The following is a 19,285-nucleotide window of genomic DNA, read 5'->3' on the forward strand; positions in this document are numbered from 1 at the left end:
CCTCAAGAGAGAGGATGAAAGCCCAGAAATGCATGCAGGGAGATGACAGCAAAGGAGAGGAGCCAGGGTTCTATATCCATAGGAAGTTCCATTGGGGAAGGACAGCATTGGAAGGAATGTGGAAAGCTGAACCATTTTAGCAGTGTGTTTAAAAGCAGAGGATGGTCCCAGCATGATTCGGTCAGACTTGTACAAGATAGGGATGGCACATTAGACAGTGGTGATGACATCTTGAGTCTGAGAGCATAACAGGTTCAGACTAATGGAACAGGGAAGCAACAAGGGACAACACTAACCTCTGTGCTTGCAACAATATTAATAGGGAAATCCCCCATGTGATTTCAGCTGGACAGCAGGGCCTCCTGCAATGTGATTGCTCAGGCACAATCTAATAATGTACAATGAGAGCATAATGCAGTCCATAGGAAAATGTGACCTCATAGTAACTAACTTGAAAAATAACAGGCAGTACTGACTGAAGTTTGTGGTGGTGGATAGTAAGCACCACAGATCCCTCTTGGCCATACGTGCCATGGATCTGATCAGGATGCTGTAGTGCAAGAACCAAAAGGGGAGTTTCATGGACAATGGAGACCATTTTAAAAGCATATGGGGATGTTTTCAAAGGTGACAGGTGACTCAAAGGAAAGCTGTGATGGGAAGTCAACCCGACAGTCAAACCTGTGTGCTTACCACTAAGGAAATTCTGGTGGCACTATGAAAACCAATACACGAAAAGCTCAAAAGTTTGCAGAGCAGGGGTATCATAGCACCTGGAGATGACAGTTGGGCAAATTATCCATCTGCACAGACCCAGAGTCACTAAACCAGGCATTGAAAAGACAGAAAATTACAAGGTTTTCTAGACTGATACAGGGACAAGAGCATAAAATTCAATACAGAAATAATGCAACTCAAACAGCATGAGGTGGCATACATGGACATGTGCTCACAGTGGAGGAAGTGAAAACAGATCCCAACAAGATCAAGGCAGTCAGAAACATGCCAGCTCCAGTGGATGTGAAAGGGATACAGCACTTTATTGAAATGATAAATTTTCTGTCCAAGTTCTGTCCACATGTGGCTGGAGTAACAGAACCCATACATCAGCTCACAAGGCAGGATGTTGAGAGGGACTGAGTGGGTCCCCAACAGGAAGCATTTGACACACTGAAACAAATGATAATGGATGTCCCTGTCCAGAACTACTACCAGCTGGGAGAGCCACTGATACTCCAGTGTACTTCTGACCCTAATAGCATCCCAATGCCAGAGGGGAAGGGGCTCTCCGGTATGTAGTAGTGAGCCACAGCTGGCCAGACCAGCTCAGTGTACCCCAACTCACTGCTATCCTCTGTCATGTTAAGATATCAGAGGCAAACTGGCTGGTTATTAATATTATTGTGTAGTGTATGTATGGGTGATGTTTCCAGCACACATTTATAATTTTTCACATGTTCTGAAAAGGTGTAAGGCAGGGTGGTCTTAAGTCCCTCATCCTAGACAAAGGAATGTGGTTCTGGCTGCTTGAATGTGTCTCCAATGTAAATTAAGCAAGAAGAGACAACGAAATTACATTTATATGCAAGGTAGACAAAGCCATCTGGCAAACCAGGGTTGGGGAGGGCCACTTAACACTCTCAAGGAGGCGGGGAGGAGGGGCGCGGAATGGAAGCTGCAGCTCCAGGAAACCTTCCTGCCTCCTGAAACAAGGTCATTGAACTGTGGTAGATATAAGGAGAGAGAGAGAGAAATTTTGGCATTCTTCATGTGAGGAGACAAAGAAACCAACTGCTTTGTGCTCTGCATGTTCAATCCTGGCTAAGGACTGGCCAGCCATACTGGGAGAAGGACTGTGGTGAGAAAATTGCTGTCAACAAAAGACTCCAGTTTGCTCAGTGAGGTTTTAGTCTTAGAAGTGTATTTTTACTTTTGTTTGTAACCATTTCTATCCAAATTACTTCTACTTGGTATTACTTGCATATCTGTTCTTTGTTAATAAACTTCATCTCAGTAACTACCTCAGTTTAGTGTTTCAAATGGAACAGTGAAGCCAAATTAACAGGCTGGTGCTGTGTACTGTCTCTTTAAAGGAGCAGTGAACTTGTAAGGTTTGGTGTGTTCCAGTGAGAGGAGTGGACACTACAGGGGAGATGGTTTTGGGGAAACTCGGGGCTGGAGGGGCTGTTGGTGTAACCCTGCAAAGGAGTGACCAGGCTGGTGGAAGCCAGGGTGAGGCCACTGTGCTGTGAGCAGGCTGCTAGTATCAGGGCTCTGAGCCACAACTGCCCAGAACAAACAGCCAGAGCTACAGGGCAGGCGATTACTGGACTGGTTAGAACCCCAGCGCATCACAGTGATGCATCGGAGGAAGTTTTGGGTATAGCTCCTTTGCAGGAGAAGCCAGTCTCTTTTGCCAGCAGAGCCCTGTGAGACTGAATAGGGGCACACCCAAATAGAAAAAGAGCTTCTGGCTGTGGTATCTGGTGGAGCGATTATATCAGTACTTCTGTGGTCAGCTAGTAATAGTGCAATCAAACTACAAACTCCTAGAGACAATCATCACAAAGCCCCTTCTCAGTGCTCCAAAGAGATTGCAGTGCATGTTGAGGCACCTGTAGCGCTGCCAGGTAGAGATCAGATATTGTCCAGGACAATTATTGACGTTAGCTGACACCTTGAGCAGTGCATATATACCCAGCATGAGTGAGTTGGGGGGAAAGGGATGAGGGTATTGAATCCATTAATATTCTAGCTCCCACTAATGCCCAATTTCAATGGCAAAGCTGATGGAATCAAAGAGGCTATGGGAAAGGACATCTATGAGTACAGGCAGTCGAGAAAGCAATATTATCAATATCAATCTTTCTTGTCACGCAATTACAGACATGAAGGTTGCTATCTTACAACAAAAAAACTTCAAATCCAGACTCCAGCGAGAAACTGCTGAATTGGAATTCATTTGCAAATTGGATACTATTAATTTAGGCTTAAATAGACACTGGGAGTGGCTAAGTCATTATGCAAGGTAGCCTATTTCCCCTTGTTTTTTCCTACCCTCCCCCCAGACGTTCTGGTTAAACTTGGATTTATGCTGGAAATGGCCCACCTTGATTATCATACACATTGTAAGGAGAGTGGTCAGTTTGGATGAGCTATTACCAGCAGGAGAGTGAGTTTGTGTGTGGGGGGTGGGGGTGAGAAGACCTGGATTTGTGCTGGAAATGACCCACCTTGATTATCGTGCACATTGTGGGGAGAGTGGTCGCTTTGGATGGGCTGTTACCAGCAGGAGAGTGAGTTTGTGTGTGTGTGTGGGGGGGGGGGGCGGAGGGTGAGAAAACCTGGATTTGTGCTGGAAATGGCCCAACTTGATTATCATACACATTGTAAGGAGAGTGATCACTTTAGATAAGCTATTGCCAGCAGGAGAGTGGGGTGGGAGGAGGTATTGTTTCATGGTCTCTGTGTATATAATGTCTTCTGCAGTTTCCACAGTATGTATCCGATGAAGTGAGCTGTAGCTCACGAAAGCTTATGCTCAAATAAATTGGTTAGTCTCTAAGGTGCCACAAGTACTCCTTTTCTTTTTGCAAATACAGACTAACACAGCTGTTACTCTGAAACCAAATATTATGAGGCTGGCCAGAAGACAAAAGTCAAGTACTGGTAGGAGCATGGGGAGATAAAGGAAGAAGGAGGCATGCGTTGGGGCCCTATTTCACCCCGGGGTGTTTGCTACTTCCAACCACCCAACACAGATGTAATGAGGTGAAGTGGTGTCCGTATAGAATAAGTAAGCACTACTAATTATTCCTCAAGAAAGGCTTTTAATGATTTCCAACTACAATAACAGCATAAACAAAACAAGAAAAGGAAAACCAAAGACCAGCACTGAATAAGGATTAATACAAAAGGCAGATCATATTGAAGACAAGCGCAAGTACATGTAATACTGTGGACCATTTGCGAGTTCCTGAACAGTGACTCTAATATGCTGGTCCTGGGAGATCATAATAAAAACCCCGAAGACAAGCATAAGTAAAGCTATTATTCACCAGCTCTTTATTCCTGGTGACAAACTATTTCAAAGGCAACATAAAGCTGATGAATGACAGCACGACATGCATCTGCTCGGACTACTTAAAAGACAAGCACAAATACATGCAAAGCTATTATGCATCCGCCATCTACTATTGATTTTATGCTACAGTATCGATATAACTATGATCAATTTGGCTTGAGCGACCAAACTTCTTTACTCCATAGACTTACCCTGCATTCGACCGGAAATACGTTACCCTTCAGTTGGCCACTTTCCGCACTGACCAGGTACAGACAGTTGAGAAGTGCATGTCCCTTTGGTTTGGGGGTGTGGGTCAGGTTTACCAAAAACACACACACACACAGTCCCGTGCCTTCGTTCTTTTTATCTGGTCTGATGGCAGTGTTTTAGAACAGACCAACCAATCAGGGTGGGCCACATTGTTTATGTGGTTGCCCTAGTTGTATAATTGATGCGTATTTAATTTTTATGTCCAATTGTTAGTTGTTCATATAATTTAGGCCTATTTATTTTCTGTAGCCAATTAGATCTTGAATATGGGTAATTTGGGGTTGATAAGTACATAAGAGTTAGCATAAATTGTTATTTGGTTGCAGTGCGTCCTGGCCACAAGCTTAAGCTTTGTTTTTGCAAGGCTTACATTTTGAAGTATACGGAAGTTTGAGGCCTAACATTTGCAATACTTCTATTCCATTCAAGCTTGACAAGACAGTTGCTCAACTTATTCTCAGAGCAGAACCATATTTTCAAAATAAAGATGTGCTGAGTGAGCAGAATGGAATCATATTTCGAGGGCAGAGAGTTGTTTTTCTTGCCTCATTACAAAAGAGTGTTGTGGAAAAAATTCATACCTCACACCTGGACACTGACCGCTATTTTAGATGGGCATGAAAGCGTATTTACTGGCCATTAATGAATACACAACTGGACTCCTTGTTAGTAGGGTATGATACCTATCAGCTGTGTGATAATCACCAGTAGAAAGAGACCATGTGAGCTGCCCGCCTGACCATAGGAGAAGGTGGGAGTGGACTTATGTACCTTCAAAGAAAACCAGTACTTGATTACAGTGGATTCTACTCAAACTTCTTGGAGGTCAGTGCACTGCCTGATAAAAGAAGCAAGTCAGTGATTGGCAAACTGAAGGCCCACTTTGAAAGATATGGCATTCCGGACACCGTAGTCATTGATACCAGACCTCAATTTGCCTTGGAAGAATTCATGGAGTTTGTGCTCATATGGGAGTTTGACCACCACAATTCCTCCCTAAAATACCCACAGAGGAATGGTGAGATGGCCAAAAAAGTCCTGCACAAGCACTGATGGGATGAAGGACCAAAACCCTGCTACCTATTGCAGCCAGAAGGATGGATATACCTAAGAGAGTAGATGACCAATAATCAATGAAAGCTGGCAGTAGAGTATGGCAGGTCAGCCAAGGACCTACTGGCCCTGGAGACTCCTGTGAAGATCTAACCATTAGAGAGACACCAGAAGGAGTGGACTAAAGAAGTTGTGAGGACTGCAGAGGCACCCAGGTCGTATGAGGCAACTATGCAAGAGGGACAGGTGATCTCAAGGAACAGAAGACTCTTATAAGTCAGCAGATACAACACCCAGAGAGAGCCTGCAGAGATACAGAGATTGTCACTGAATGGAGAGACAGAGAACCATCCCGAAGCCAATCCCACAAGGAGGGAGGAGACCCCTCAGAGAGATAGAGTAGGCCAGACTCAGAGACAGGTGACAAAGACAGAGATAGCTCTTTCCCAGTGGGGTTGTCTGTTGAGGAGACCAAGCTATCTCAAAGACTCTGTAACCAGCTGAGTCTGTGGTAAAGACAAGACACCAACTTGGCAGTATGCTAGCAACATCTTACCGAAGGGACATGGGTTGGAACTTGGACATCAATTATTTGTTTTTAGTGTTTATGTTAAAATGTTTTGAAAGAGGGAAGGTGTGCCATGAAGTCAGAGGGTCAATGTTCCCTGGAGAGATGGTTATTGACAGACACAAATGGAACAGGGAACACCAGAGAGTAAGGCTGGGAGAAACTCAGCCACATGGGCAGAGAGCAGTCCACAGGGTCTAATAAAGGTTCACTTGTTCAAATTAATTTGCATTCCTCTTCACTTGTTGGGAATGAAACAGAGTAGGTGTATGTACATTAGCTTTGATGGAGCTAGGGTGCTAAAAATAGGAGTGTAGCTGTGACAGCGTGGGCTGCAGCTTGGGCTAGCCGCCTGAGTATAATTCCTCCCAGGACCATAGGTACTTTCTTGGGCAACTAGCCCATGCCACCACCCGTGCTGCCACAACTACACTTTTGTTTTTAGTGCACTAGCTCGATCAAAGCTAGCATGGTATGGAGCTGGAAACTACACCTTCTACTTGAAATGTAGCTGTACCCAATAACTGACTCCTGTGTTCCTGATTGACTATGCTGGAGCGTAGAGCAGGAAATCTTATATTGCATTTAATGCAGTGGTGGGCAACCTGAGGCCTGCAGGCCACATGTGACCCATCAGGGTAATCTGATTGCGGGCCGCGAGACATTTTGCTGATGCTGACCACCTGCAGGCATGGCCTCCTGCAGCTCCCAGTGGCCGCGGTTTGCCACAGGGATGTGCTGGCTACTGCTTCCCACAGCTCCCATTGCTGGGAACGGCAAACCGCAGCCATTGGGAGCTGTGGGAGGCCGTGCCTGCAGACGGTCAATGTCAACAAAATGTCTCGCAGCCCGCAGTCAGATTACCCTGATGGGCCGTCTGCGGGCCACAGGTTGCCCACCACTGCTTTAATGGATATACCTTTGAGTATACCAAAACTTATATGGAACTTTAAGGACAATGTGATCATACACTGTAAGACTGAAACACTAGAAAAATATCTTGGAATTGTAATTTCGCAATACTGGGCCTTTTGGAGCATGCTGAAGGTGCTAATCCTAAAGCAGGTTTCTTAAAGTGGAGGCCTATCCACGGGAAAGACTGCAACCAGATCTTTAAATTGTTCTCCAGAATCTCGGCTTTCATTTTAAAAAAATTATTTGTAGCTGTTACTTTTGCAAAGAAAACATTAAAAACATAAAATGTAAATAGCCAATGCAGTGGTGTCTGTCTGAGTTTGCAGAGAGCCTGAAACAACAGTTCTGAAATGAATGGCCCCATTCATTCTATACAGATAACAATAATGCTACTCTAAGAGTCAACATTGTTAACTATTTCACTGCTTATAAAGCATTTAGGAAAGGAAAGGGTATGATATTATGAAGACCTACATCAGCATTACCCTGACATCATAGAAGATCTATAAAATTAAGAAGAGTAGGCCTTTCCAAAATCATGTTGAGATTGTTGGGGCCATAGCTGATTTCATTTCCTAAAGAGGTGCTCAGCTTTCAAATGTTTGGGAATCACTTCCCTAAGAAAACTGCCTTTTTAAAAAAAAAATCAAAGTCTTTATTGGAAAATAAACCCAATCCCTTTCTGTAGAAACAACGGGGCTATCGCAGATGAAGCAGTGCCAGAGTTGATTGCTTGTTAAACTTGTCAAAATGTCAAACTTCCTACTATTATTCAAGTACTGGATGAAATGAAGAGCAATAGATGGTCAGCTGTTGCCATGGTGTGCTGTTGTGGGTTTTTTTAGATCAGAGACTGTCTGGTCTTCTTGCTTTTTATAGCAATTTAGGTACCCTAAATTATGCGACAAAACTCATTGCTAACTAGAGATGCCTGTATGATAACTTACACTGAATGTCTTTGGAAGAATTCAGATATCTCTGCTTAATGTGTTGGCAGAATTTTTAAAGGGTATTTTATGTGTTATTACAGAGTCAGATAGGTTTACCAGAGCCTTGAACATATTTTTATTGGGTGGGAACTAAATAATGCAATCACATGTTTTGTACATTACACAGTACCAGTGCGTGCTTTGTACCAACAGACAAGTCAACAGGGAAAGGGTGTTGTTAGTGATTTAATATCAACATGTTGGAATTTAGATTCCTTATTAAACTGTGAGATATTAAGGGTGTAGGAAAGTTTTAAAGATTTTCTGACTCAGACCTGATTTTTGTCTTTAGAAATACCTTGTTAAATATTCCCATTTGCTTTAATCAGAGTCTTGGCTGTTTCAATTATTATTATGATGTCAGGAATCTTAAGCGTTTTCACTGAATGACTTTGCAAAGCTCAATTAAATAAGTAAAAATGCAGTAAAAATGCAATTTCTTGTCAGTGCTAGTTTTCGTGAATTTTAAATAATACACTGGCAGGGCTGCCCTTAGTATTTTTTTCCAAAATTGAGGAACTTTTTGTCACCCACCACCTCCCCGCAAAGTCTCTTCCTTCCCCTGGCCCTGACTCTTGTCTGTCATTCTCATATCACTCTGCCTTATATTGTTCAATCACATCAATCTCAAATAGTATAAATAAATAGGGTAACCATATGTCACTGTTTTCAGGGAATTTCTCTGTCATTCTTACAGACAACTGTTTTGTCCTGGTTTTTGTAAGCTCTAGCAGACTGGACACCTGAAGTAACTGCAGGCCTGCTGATGAGCTCCAGAGGGTATGTCTACACAGCTATTGGGAGTTAGTCTTCCAGCCTGGATGGACAGACTTGTGCTACAGCACTGAAAATAGCAATGTGGGCATTCCGGCTTGGGCTGGAGCTCGGACTCTGAAGCCTAAGGAGTGGGGTGAGCTTCAGAGCTTGAGCTCCAGCCCGAGTCCAAATGTCTAAGCAACAGCTACCCAGCTATTTTTAGCGCGCTAACCCGAGCCCCGCTAGTGCAAGTCTGTCGACATGAGCTGCGAGACACGCTCCCAACAACTGTGTAGGCATACCCTTGGGGGCCATCCCAGAGAATGTTCTAATATAATGTTCATAGAATCATAGATGATTAGGGTTGGAAGAGACCTCAGGAGGTCATCTAGTCCAACCCTCTGCTCAAAGCAGGACCAACCCCAACTAAATCATCCCAGCCAGGGCTTTGTCAAGCTGGGCCTTAAAAACCTCTAAGGATGGAGATTCCACCACCTCCCTCGGTAACCCATTCCTGTGTTTCACCACCCTCCTAGTGAAAAAGTTTTTCCTAATATCCAACCTAGACCTTCCCCACTGAAACTTGAGACCATTACTCCTTGTTCTGTCATCTGCCACCACTGAGAACAGCCTAGCACCATCCTCTTTGGAACCCCCCTTCAGGTAGTTGAAGGTGGCTATCAAATTGCCCTTCACTCTTCTCTTCTGCAGACTAAATAACCCCAGTTCCCTCAGCCTCTCCTCATAAGTCATGTGCCCCAGACCCCTAATAATTTTTGTTGCCCTCTGCTGGACTCTCTCCAATTTGTCCACATCCTTTCTGTAGTAGGGGGCCCAAAACTGGACACAATACTCCAGATGTGGCCTCACCAGTGCTGAATAGAGGAGAATAATCACTTCCCTCGATCTGCTGGCAGCGCTCCTACTAATGCAGCCCAATATGCCGTTAGTTAGTTGGCAAGAAGGGCACACTGCTGACTCATACCCAGCTTCTCATCCACTGTACTCCCCAGGTCCTTTTCTGCAGAACTGCCACTTAGCCAGTTGGTCCCTAGCCTTAGCAGTGCAATCCATCCCATCATCCAGATCATTAATGAATATGTTGAAGAACAAAAATGTTGCCACCAGACCTCTAATAAAGTCCTCCAGCAAACATCCCCTCCAAATATAGGCCCTGATTCACTACTTGCTTACATCAGTGTAAAACCGGTATAAGCGAGTGATGGATCAGGTACACAGAGCGGAAGGGATCAAGGGGAAGACAAAGGACTGAGAGAGTGTATGAATGTGATAGAGAGAATGAGGAAAGGCTATAAAGGTGAGAGCTGGAGAGGGAAGAGGAAAGAAAGTGAAGGCTGAAGCAAAGGGAAAAGGAGAGGAGAAAGGGGAAGAAAAACAAGCCAAAATCTTAAAACATAGAACATGTACAGAAGGGAATGGTAGTTTTTCTCTCTTCTCCAGCATCCAAATCCTCCTGCACAAACTACCCTGACCCGGCCACACTTACTAATAAAATATCCTGTGAATCCTAATATCCTGTGAATCCTGTGAACCCTTCTCCTTTTGGACAAGCATCTTATTTTCTACACTCTACAGCTGGTTGCTCTAGAAAGCTAGCTTCGTTTTAAATAAATTATGTCTCAAATTATTAAACAATTTGAAGTATTGCAGCAGCCCAATATTTTGGATTTGATTTTTTTTGTTTGTGTGAATTCATGTATCAGACTGTTGTATTAAGATTTGGACAGTTCACATTCTACTGATATCATTGACTATGAGAGGCTTTCATGACTCCTTGAAGACCTCAAGTATTTCTTGATCAGGTTCTGATTTGTAGTGAGTATTTATTAAGATGCTTTTAAGTTTTGAAATCTAGCTATTAATACTACAACCTGCTAAAACTCTCCAAGAGACAGAATGTTTCACATTTCTAACTGTCTTTGTGGCTAATTCTTAATCTCACCACAGTGTTGTTCTTTAATGTTTTTTTCTTTTAGATCCCAAAGGAGGATACATCCCTGAATAAAATGTCGACTTTCACCATAGGAAAATCATCCCCTAATCAAAGTGGTATGTTGATGCTGTTACTTTCAGGGTATTTAAAGCATAGGGGGAAACAACAAGCTCTTTTCATTGCATGTGTGCAGTATGTGAACCTAATCCAGGTGCCATTGTGCCCTCCATACAGGGGCGAAAGTAATTTAAAGGACTTACCGGTATGCTGGAGTCCTGAGCAGGGGGTGGGGCCTAAACGGAAGGGGTGTGGCCTCAACCTTTAAATCGCCGTCGGAGCCGTGCTGCCGGAGCCCTGGGGTAGTGGCGGTGGGGCTCCAGCAGCAATTTAAAGGGCCTGGGGCGGTAGTGGTGGCCGGAGCCCCGGGCCCTTTAAATTGCCACCTGAGCCCTGCTGCCAGAGCCCTGGGGTAGTGGCGGCGGGGCTCTGGCGGTGATTTAAAGGGCCAGGGGCTCCCAGCCGCTGCTGCTGCAGTGGAGCCCCAGGCCCTTTAAATTGCTGCTTGGAGAAGCCGGCCTGGTACGGTGTACCGGCTTACTTTCACCTCTGCCTCCATATTCTTGTTTCAACACGGTTTCAAATCAGACTGCATGCTGCCCACCCTGGAACAATGGCGGACTAGTTATTTGATTAGGCAATGCATGTAAGGACCGCTTTGGGAGGCAGAGGCAGCAGTGCTGCCTGATCCTTATCAGCATTTTCATTCTGCCTGAAGCACTGGGAATGCCAGCACCACACAAGGGAGGAGTGGGGGAGGGAAACAGCCAGGCTAGAGCATGGCTTCTGCTCGCATTAGTGCCTGTGGTTAGCCTGGAGACCAAGAAGCAGTATAGTGGGGGACATGGCCAGCAGCTGTTGAGGGAAGCAGAGAGAACAGGCAGCATGAGCAGAGCAGGCTAAGGCTTTGCAGAGAGAGAAAGGAAGGGGCGGGCTTATTCCCTGTAACATTGCCCTCTCCCCAATACACCCTGTAATTTGAGATTGTTGGAGAGGGAGAGACTGGGGAAAGAGGACTTGGGAAGACAGGACACAGGGAAAGAAAATGTAACTGATTGGTGGTTATCAGGCAAGATTTTTGTTACTGTCAACCCTGTCTGTAACAATGCCTTAGAAAGGAGAAATATGGATGGTGATTAGGAAAAGACTGATGGCAGAAGGTTGGGAGTTTGGGTTCTGCTTGGATAAATGTCCAGGTGTTTATTAGAAGCCTAATGACACCTATTCATCTGCATTTGACACAAGTGTGTTAAAAATCTTAAAAGATTTCAAGCCTTTCAGGTTCTGGTTTTGGCTGGACACCAAGAGTCCTCTCCTACGAAAATGAAAGTCAGTTACAATTTTACCACTGACTACATTGAAAGCAGGATCAGGACCCAGCTATGGAAAGACTCATAGCTGAACATTAGAGAACCTCAGAAAAGGCTTCGTTCAAAACCAGCTCCAAAACAAGAAAAGGCTAAATGGGCTTCTTACTTCACCTGATCTATTAAAATTAGGACTGTCAAACGGTTAAAAAAATTAATCACGATTAATCGTGAGATAAAAAAAATTAATGATTAATCACAGTTTTAATCAAATTGGTAAACAGTAATAGAATACCATTCATTTAAATATTTTGTATGTTTTTCTACATTTTCAAGTATAATTATTTTAGTTACAGTACAGAATACAAAGTGTACAGTGCTCACTTTATATTATTATTTTTATTAAAAATATTTGCACTGTAAAAAAGATAAAGAAAAGAAATAGTGTTTTTCACTTCATCTCTTAAAAGTACGGTAGTGCAATCTCTTTATCGTGAAAGTGTAATTTACAAATGTAGGTTGTTTTTGTTACATAACTGCACTCAAAAACAAAACAATGTAACAATGTACACTTTGTATTCTGTGTTGTAATTGAAATCAACATATTGGAAAGTGTAGAAAAACATCCAAAACTATTTATAACAAATTTCAATTGGCATTCTATTACTGTTTAAAAGTGCACTTAAAACTGCAATTAATCACGATTAATTTTTTTAATCAAGTTAATTTGCTTTGGGTTAATCGCTTGAGTTAACTGCGATCAATTGACAACCCTAATTAAAATGTTTTCCTTGGTTTTAAGCAAATATATTTATATTGCCATTTTTAATGACAGTAATATGAGGCTTTGTTAGTTGTTTCATTGCCACAGAGCAGCCATAGCAAGGAACCTCACTACACAAAGGAGAATGTCTCAAGCAGGAATTCTTATGGAGCAAAGCCACCGTTACATCCTTGAAATGGCCGCATGTGCTCGGCGCCATGTAAAGCTTACAGCTCAGTTTTGCCCATGCATTAAAGGTTGCTCCTTGTTTCCCTCTCCTCCCTTTTGTACTTGTTCAAGGACTAAGGACAAGCTGCAGCAAAATATATATACATTAAATCTGTATAAGCACATTAATATATTTCATCCTTGACTTAATCAGTACAGATACTGTTTGATGCAGATAGGGCCACACATAAAGTAGAAACGCACATTAACAGTAAACTCTTTGAACTACAGTATTACAAGCAAACATTAAATGCATATTGTTTAGCTGCTGCCTATAGATGGGGCTTCATTTCAAGTTAATTGGATTATTTAAATTAAGAATTATGATTATGATTAAAAAATCCAAAATGGACTTTTGGAGTGATTTCACTTTCATGATATGCCACTGGGGAGAAATGAATATTCCACACACTAGGCTTGATGTACTCTTGGGTATATATTGATGTGCATCTTGAAAACACCACATCTATGCTTGTGCTTATGCATAATAGCAGATTTTTAGAGACATGTGAGAATGTAACTGACTTTAGAGCAGAGCCTTAAATGTGTTGGAAAGGGTTTGCAGGAGTTCTTTGCTTAAGAAGATGTTATCAATATGAAGGGAGTGCTGGGAAGATTTCCTTGCTTCCGATGGAGTTCTTCCTTTTGGATACTGCTAAACTATTCTTGCTGAAGATGGCTTTTATGCTTGGGGCTCATAAAAGTAATTTTGAAGAGCAAACATTTTGCACAAGATGTAAGGTATTAAACAAAATTACTCGGGGGGAGCGTACAGTTCCCTTTACAAAGTCTTCAAACCTCCATCCTCAGTTGTAAAATGTCGGAAGTTCTATTTGTTATTTTTATTCCGTGTCCATTACTATACTATTGAATACTGTGATATATTATCAATACACTGAGCAAAGTATACATTTTATAGCAAGTGCATTTAATATAGGTTTGTTTGCTAATTGGTGCTCTCTCCATCTTTGACTGTAACTATGAGAAAAAAAAATGTTTAAATGGAAAGAGAAATAAATACTTTCCCCACTCCTTCACCCCTCCACTCTGCAAGAATTAAGGTGTAGATTTTAACAGTGAGGGTAGTTAACCATTCGAACAACTTATGTAGGAATGCACTGCATTCTCTATCACTTGAAGTTTTTAATTGAAAAGTGGCCATCTTATTAAAAGATATGCTATAGCTCAAACAGAAGTTATGGGCTTGCTGCAGAAATTATTGGGTGAGGTTCTTTGGCTTGGGTTAGGAGGCAGTCAGACTAGATTATTATAATGACTCCTTCTGGCCTTAAAAATCTATGTGCACATGTGCCTGGTACAAAGGATATATCACAGCTTAAGAGAAGGAGAAATTAGGGAGACATTTTTGGAAGCTCATATTAAAATATTGGTAACATCACTGGTCCAGTGACAAAAATCTGTACTTGGTCTGCATGTGAACATCCCAGTCGTCCCACAGGGAACCACAGAAAATGGTAGAGGACACGTTATGGCTTGCAGTCTTTTACTGATTTTAAATGTAATACAGAATTCCATCTTTGTTCTCTGACATTGTTTTTTTACGAAAGAAAATATTTCTGAAGAATGTACTGTAGGCACTCTCCCTTAAAACAAACTATCAGCCCCTTTGCTGTGTTTCCCTTCCTCTATCTGGCCTATGTATTTGTGGTTCTTCATACTTGTCACTACACGTGAATTTCATGGATAAAAGGAACTTGGTTTCCTCTTTTTATAAGTCAAAATACCAGTGTGACAAATGAACACAATACTGACTGTGTATACTCTGTTTGTGAAGTGATATGTTTTTCCAAACACGAAGAGCATAACCATATACTTTCTATCTGAATGACATTTAGTTCTATCTGTTCAAATCCATTTTGAGTGAAGCAAGGAGTTTTGAAGTTTTTTTCTGTGGTGCTCAGAGGGTAGGCACATTATAGAGATAATCCAATAGGCTTCCCAAAAGAAAGGGTGCTGAACCCATTGTTTCTTAGCACTCCAATTTATTGAGTAAGTGGGTGTCCTTAATGAGGGTCTCATATGTAAATGTCATATGTCTAATTTGTCACCTCCAACTTGGCTTCAAAAGGAGTTTCCATGTGTCATGACTGCAGGATTGAGCCTCCACTGCAGCTGAACACACAATTAAAGGAAAGGTGCAGTAATGTTAGAAAACAAAGTGATGGTAGGGAGCTCAGATGGGGAGAAAAGGGTATAGCCGTAATAGGCTTAAGAATGAACGGGGAGGCTTTGCCCATGGGGCCAAACTACCACTAAAAGCACAGTTATTCATCAGCTGTCTAGTGCACTGAGAATATGTTCTCATGGATCATGTGAAATAATATTCTTCAGTGTACCAGGCATTAAGACTGTTTGTTAAGGTTATTTTGCATGTTTGCAACACATTCCGGGACATTTTCTAATTCACTCATCAAATCAACTCTCCTTGTGTTCGTTCAAAAGTAAATCAAGCTGTTGATATTTAAGCTGAAATTGTGAATTCAAACTGGTAAAGTGGGATTCAGGGACTTCTACACGGGTTGCTGCACTGCAGGTTATTTATCGGTAAAACACGGGACTCTTAGGAAGGTAACTTCTAACACCCAGATGACCCTGCTGAATGATCGCAGGTGTGGCTTAACAGACTGATATTACAGAAGCCTTGATCTTGGGTGTAATATCTAAAGATTCAGTTTGTGCCATAAATATATCTAGGTATATTGCAAACTTTCTCAGAAAAACAAGGATTTCTAATGCTACTCTAAGTTTTAGACCTTTATCGCATATTATTTTCAAAAGCTGTGTTCTGCATTGATAGATACAAAGAGTCCCACTCTTACAGGGAAAAACAGACAACAGGTTGTTCATGATGACAACAGCAAGCGAAGGACCCTGTTGCAGGATAGCAGCTGGATAAAGAAAAGACCTGAGGAGGAGAGGTAAGGAAAGAATTGATTTCAGTTCAGGCAGTAAAGATCATGTGCAGCATATTTTCCCTGACTGCAGGTTAACATACTCTTCCGTTTTTTTTTAAATTTGTTCTATTATCTAATTTTTTGCAAGAGTAATGCTTTAGCAAGTGGGTTGGCATTTATTTCACTGTAAGATCTCTATTGGCCCAACCCTGAGGTGCTGCTGAATGCCTCCTGCAAGCTGTGAACATCCTTAACGTCCGCTGTTACCTCAGTGGGAGTTTGGGGTGCACAGCATCTTGCCAGATGTGCTCAGCACCTCACAGGATGGGCTCAAGATGACATTCCCTTATGCTTTGATTACTGGAATACCTAATTTTTCATGTCTGGAAAAATGCCAATCATTTAATGTTGACACATTCATTTAAGGAACTTAATTGCGTCAGGACCAATACTTTAACCTCTTATGGTGCCCTATTATTATGATTGGTGATACAATAATGCCTAGAAACCCCAACTAAGTTCAGGCATCCATTGTGCTAAGCACCATACAAATACGTAGTAAGAGATAGTCCCTGTTCCAAAGAGCTTACAGACAAGAGCTGCTGTCAGTGGAGTTCAAATGGTTTAAAACTGGTGTTAGATCTGAGTCAAGACATAAATTTTTGTCAAGAAATTGGTCTTTGTTTAAATAATTTGATTTTCACCAAAGATCTGACTTTTTTTAATTGCAGTACTAATGAAAACTATGGCAGAGTTGTGCTTAACCAATACAAATCTCAAGATAGCTTAAACAGGTACAGTAAGCAGTATGTCTTTATGTCTGTCAAATGGTATTGCCACAGATAAAGGAAAATACACACACTAAAGTCCTGTTTATGCAAAGAACCTGTTTTGTTCAATTTGACCCTGCTCTTTCTCCCATTATCATTAATTACTTACCTCCTATCGACTTCAATGGGAACAGGATCTGGCCTTTAACTCTGAATATATTGGAGTACTGCATAATGTCGTACATCAATATTTGCATATTGTTTTCATTTTAATCAAATGAATAAAAATGTATATATGGTTATTTAGAATAAAATGTCATTTTTGCAAACAAATGCAAACTTTAAAAATAGTCTGTTTTTAATTACGTCTAACTAATTTTTCTTTATACCAGTAACTTGAATGAAAAGGAAGATCAGAAAGTTTTCCTTGGCCGATACAGATCTGATACTATTTTAGACAGGTAGCATATTCTTATATACAATATTTTGTCATTGTCATGCAAGTGGTGTTTTGTATCTGTTTTGTCTGCAAAAGGAAAAGTATTAACAAGTAAAATGACATAAGTGGCATATTAACTTTTGCATTTATACCACGGTAGTCTGATTTATTTATTTTTTAAAAATACTGTACATGTATTTTTCTCTCCAAGATCTTTTGTCTTGAGGAGGCATACGCGCTGACTTCCTCTGTTCCTGGGGGGCACTCAACCCCTGCTCCACCCCAGCCTCCACCCCGACTCCACCTCTTCTCTCAAGCCCCACCCCTGCCTCACCTCTTCCCGTCCCCGCTCTTCCCCAGGCCCCACCCTTGCTCTGCCCTGGGTCCTGCCCCCACTCCACCCCTCCCCCAAGCCCTCACCCCTGCCCCACTTCTTCCAGCCTCCACTCCGCCCCTGCCCTGCCTCTTTCCACTCCGTCCCCCATCTCTTCCTGCCCTGCTCCTCCCCTTCCCTCCTAGCACCTCCTGCATGCTGCTGAACAGCTGATTTGTGGCATATGGGAGGCGTGGGGGGAGGGGGGAGGGAGGCGCTGATCAGCGGGACTGCCAGTGGGTGCTGAGCACCTTCTATATTTTTTCCATGCGTGCTCCAGCCCCAGAGCACCCATGGAATCAGCGCCTTTGTGAGGAGGGATATATTGGTTGCATAGTTCTGTGTCCAGAAAGCATTCAGATAGCAGAATGGTGTACCAGTTTGCACATGAGCTTATGTTGATGCTTAGACTTGTATGCACGTTCAATAGGGAGTTCCTATTTTTATTATTCTGTGTCTGTAGCACTGAATAGGTTCTCCTATAAAAAGTAGTATTGTAAATGGAATTCCTTCAGATTTACTCTCATGTAAGTGAGTGGTGAATTGGGTCGTCTGTGTATAATATAAATATATACAACATTTCTGCCAGCAAATACAGTCTCTGTCATGTATGTGGCCAGCCTCAAAACATTCACATTGAGGAAGCCTCACCCAAGTTTCTCATTCCTTCCAAGTCCCTACACTTCCCTCCTACAATGGATCATAAACCCCTACTTTATTTATGAAAAGTGTAGGGGAAGGGGATGTGTCTTATTCTACCCAGATTTTTTCTCCCTTCTTACTGAGAGCTAATTAGATATGTGGGGAAGAGGTGGAAGACATGCCTTAAAATCAGCTAGTCATCATGATGATCTTTATGCTTTTATTTCTTTGTACAAAATATTACTGACTCCAAAACTGATGCAGTGAAGAATAAACACTAACAATTGCCTTCTATGATATCTGAGTCTTGAAAAAGGCAACTGAAGTAAATAAAAAGAACACTCACGCCAACCTCAGTCTTCCACTCCATTGTTGGAATGAGAGGCTGAGGTGCTGGGACAGTAACACTAGGGAAATTAAAGATGTAGAATTGGATTTTTCTGCAATGTCCTCAATAAAAAGCAGAATGAAGGACAAGTGTGTAAGTCTCATAGTGAATAACCGCTGGTTGAGAATTATCAGTACTTTAAGAAATTTTCATCCCTGTGGCCCCTGTAATGTGAGCAAGCTTAGTGAGACCTCTAGTGGTCTGCTGAATAACTGCTGGCTACAGTCACAAACTGTCTGGGGCATGAGCAACTTGAACTACTTACATATCTAATTTTAAGAATTAAAAAAAAAAAAATCTAGAAAACACATTGCACAAACTGGGCCCTGGAATGGCTATGCAAGAATTTCCATTGAAAGCAATCGGTGCCCCACGTGCGTATCTGAAGGCAGAATATGTAATTCTTTGTTTCAGTCAGTGACATCTGATTAGTGGTCCTATGGCTAATTATTGTTCTGTGTCTATTGCACTGGATAGGCACCCTTTTATAAAAAAAATACTGGAATTATTCTCATTTTTGTATTTAAATAAATGGGTCTTGACTGACAACCATTTTTCAGAGACAAGTGGGTGAGATAATATCTTTTATTGCAGTGATTCTCACCAGGGGTCCAAGGCCTCCTGAGGGCCCACGAGCAGGATTCAGGGAGGCCACCAACCAGGGCCAGCATGAGACTTGCTGGGGCCCAGGGCAGAAAGCCAAAGCCTTGCCATATGGGGCTGAAGCCCGGGCCCTAAGCTCCCCCACCCGAGCTTGAAGCAGAGCAATGTAGCTCTGTGGGGGCTCCTGTGACATAAGGCCCCAGACAATTGCCCTGCTTGCTACCCTGTA

General features: G+C 42.3%; 1 protein-coding gene across 4 annotated transcripts in view; it reads left to right on the plus strand.

Annotated features, from left to right (window-relative positions):
- Positions 1-19,285, plus strand: part of SCEL (sciellin) — an 83,449-nt gene that overhangs the window by 16,645 nt on the left and 47,519 nt on the right. For 3 of the 4 annotated variants that reach the window (XM_073326255.1, XM_073326349.1, XM_073326502.1), the window contains exons 2-5: positions 10,615-10,687; positions 15,745-15,865; positions 16,573-16,635; positions 17,004-17,072. In XM_073326255.1, coding sequence (XP_073182356.1) covers positions 10,645-10,687; positions 15,745-15,865; positions 16,573-16,635; positions 17,004-17,072 — 296 coding nt within the window. In that variant the 5' untranslated portion in view covers positions 10,615-10,644. The remainder of the gene's footprint in view (positions 1-10,614; positions 10,688-15,744; positions 15,866-16,572; positions 16,636-17,003; positions 17,073-19,285) is intronic. The other variant, XM_073326437.1, reaches the window with a different exon arrangement.

This window comes from Lepidochelys kempii, chromosome 1 (assembly GCF_965140285.1).
Source record: "Lepidochelys kempii isolate rLepKem1 chromosome 1, rLepKem1.hap1, whole genome shotgun sequence".
NCBI classification, from domain to species: Eukaryota; Metazoa; Chordata; order Testudines; family Cheloniidae; genus Lepidochelys; species Lepidochelys kempii.